The 2416-nt window shown below is 61.6% G+C and overlaps 1 protein-coding gene across 1 annotated transcript in view; it reads right to left on the bottom strand.

Annotated features, from left to right (window-relative positions):
• PIK3C2B (phosphatidylinositol-4-phosphate 3-kinase, catalytic subunit type 2 beta) overlaps nucleotides 1–2416 on the bottom strand; it is a 25526-nt gene that overhangs the window by 20306 nt on the left and 2804 nt on the right. The window contains exons 3-5 of the mRNA XM_010008311.1: nucleotides 2047–2201; nucleotides 1758–1878; nucleotides 7–64 (exon numbers count right to left, since the gene is read on the bottom strand). Of these exons, the coding sequence (XP_010006613.1) occupies nucleotides 7–64; nucleotides 1758–1878; nucleotides 2047–2201 (334 nt within the window). The remainder of the gene's footprint in view (nucleotides 1–6; nucleotides 65–1757; nucleotides 1879–2046; nucleotides 2202–2416) is intronic.

Below are 2416 nucleotides of genomic sequence, written 5' to 3'. Positions count from 1 at the left end.
GCGGATGTCGATGTCAATCTCCCTGCAGTGCTGGATGTACTCGTGGCTGCCCAGCGCGTGTTTGCTGCGGGGACAGAGACCCCAGCCTCAGCCTGACCCCTCCCTCTCCATCCCATCCAACACCCCAAAACCCAAACCCGGGATGCCCCATCCCAAAGCCCCACGGCCAGGCATGATGTCAGCCACGGCCACCTCGCCTGCAGAAGGATGTTTGTGGCACGGGGAGGTTTGCACTAGGAAACGTGAAGAATGAGCCATTGTTTTCCCTCCTTCCCCTGCGCCCTCCAAAAAGCTGTGCCCAGCCCAGCCGGCGTGACGGGGCTGGGAGTGGAGGAGCCTGTTGTGCCAGGACCTGCCCAACCCTGTGTGGGAAGCAGAGCATGGACCCGAGGAGCTGGAGGATGGTCCTGCTGACAGCAGGGCCATGCCAAGCCCTGGAGCAGGGAGGAACAGCCTGGTCCCACCATGCCCACCAGCACGGGCAGCTCCCCCTCCCACAGTGGGACCTACAGAGAGGGCTCCACACAGAGGGTTTTGGCACTTCCAGCATCTCTTCCGCCAGGAGAAGACGCGGAAAGAAAAGATCAGTGACAAAAGAGCTTTATGTCCCTGAGCTTTCTCAAAGGTCCTTTGAGGGCCCCAGGAGATAGGGCAGCTCCTGCCCGTGCCGGCTCCCGGGAAACGCTGGCCAGGGACGGGCTGTCCTGCTCCGTGCCCAGGATGTCTTTCCCTGCCAAAAAAGCAGGAGGTTCATCCCTTGGAGAAACATCCTCCAAGCTGGCTGGATCTGCCCTGCAGCTGGTGCAGCCCTGAGCCACCCACAGCTGAGGTTGGGTGGGTCAGATGCTCGGGGATGCTGCTGTGCCCACAGCCAGGGAAGAGCTTGCACCCCTGCAAGCAAGTGTGCACACACAGGCACACATCTGCACACACGTGTGTGCACACACACGTGCTCTGGGGCACTCTGCAGTGGGAGGACTCAGCACTGATGGGAATGATGTGCCAGGAACCCTCCTGCATCCCTGTCTGCTCCAGCTTTCCTGGCCTGAGCAATTCCCAGCTGCCCCTGTAGGGCCTAACCCAGCAGCTCCTGGGGGCCGTGGCACAGCTCCTGGAGGCCGTGGCACAGCTCCTGGGGGCCTCCAGCAGCAGGGCCAGGCCTGGGCCAGCTCTCCAGCAGCAGCAGGACAGTGTGTGCCGGTGCATGCCTGGCTGCTGCTGCTCCCTCTGCTCTCCTGAGCTGTCAGATCCCAAAACCCGTCTTTCCCAGTCTTCCTCTGGGAAAGGCAGCAAGGCAGGGAGGGCTCAGGTCTCGTCCCCCACCCAAGGGAGCCCACTGCAGCCCTCATGCTCCTGTGCCCCCCTCTCCTTCTCCCCTCCAACGTGTCCCTTTTCCACCTTCTCCTGCAGTTGAAGCAGCTGGCTGGGAGAAGCCGGACTCTGCCTCTCCACTCAGTGACACGGCTGTTATTAATACTCCCTCCAAAGAGCTTTTTTGGCAGCTCCCTGCTTTTCAGGCACGTGGGGGGGTCAGCCTGATGGATACCCTGCCACCGGGAAGGATGCTCCCAACATGCTGCTTTTGGCAAGAGCATCCCCACGGCTGGGGAGGCAGGAAAAGGCTCCTGCTGGGATCAGCCCCCACCATCCATCACACGGGGTGAGCACGGCCGAGCGCGTGAGCCATGGGATGCCTGGGTCCTGTTGTGTGTTTCCTACCCCCCCCAGCCTCCCTTTTCTCCAACCCCCACACTCACTTCTGCAGGAACTCCTCCAAACCGCAGATCTTGAGCACAAAGTCCTCGACGTCCACAGCGCACAGCTCATCGTGCGTGTAGCACAGAGCCTGGTAAATCAGCAGGTCCACGGTGGAGGAGCCTCATGGGGAGGAAGAGGAGCAGCAGCGTGAGCCCCAGGGGTGATGGGACCACGCACCAAGATTCCCCCACCCAGGTGTTGCTGGGGTCTGTCCCTGCTTCACATCACCCCTGGTTTCCTCGATGGCTGGAAGAAGGGGACACGCAGGTGGCTGCTGGTGGCACTTACAGTCACAGGTGAAGGTGAGGGGCTCCCGCAGGCTGTCACACACCACTGTCACCTTCAGGCTGACACCGTGGCCCAGCTGCTCAGGGCTGAGGTTGACAGAGCTCCACACCAAGCCAGTGAGGGAATAGTCCTCAGTGCTGTAGCCAGACCGCAGCCTGCAGAGCCAGGGACAGCTCAGAGGTCCTGCCTTGCTTTGGGTTTTTCTCCCACCCCCCAAAAAAATGCCTGTTTTGGGTCCCACCACAGCCCTGGGGTGCACTGGGAGCCCCAGGAAGGGCCGGGTACTCACACATCCAGCATGTGGCAGAAAGCAGCCACCTCCTCATCCCGCTCCTCGGAGACCTCGAAGAGCTCGTAGCCGTTGGCAAAG

Source organism: Chaetura pelagica, unplaced genomic scaffold (assembly GCF_000747805.2).
Source record: "Chaetura pelagica isolate M959 unplaced genomic scaffold, ChaPel_1.0 scaffold152, whole genome shotgun sequence".
In the NCBI taxonomy this organism is placed as follows: domain Eukaryota; kingdom Metazoa; phylum Chordata; class Aves; order Apodiformes; family Apodidae; genus Chaetura; species Chaetura pelagica.
Note: the sequence above shows the minus strand (reverse complement) of the source record. Positions and strands in the feature narration are given on the sequence as shown.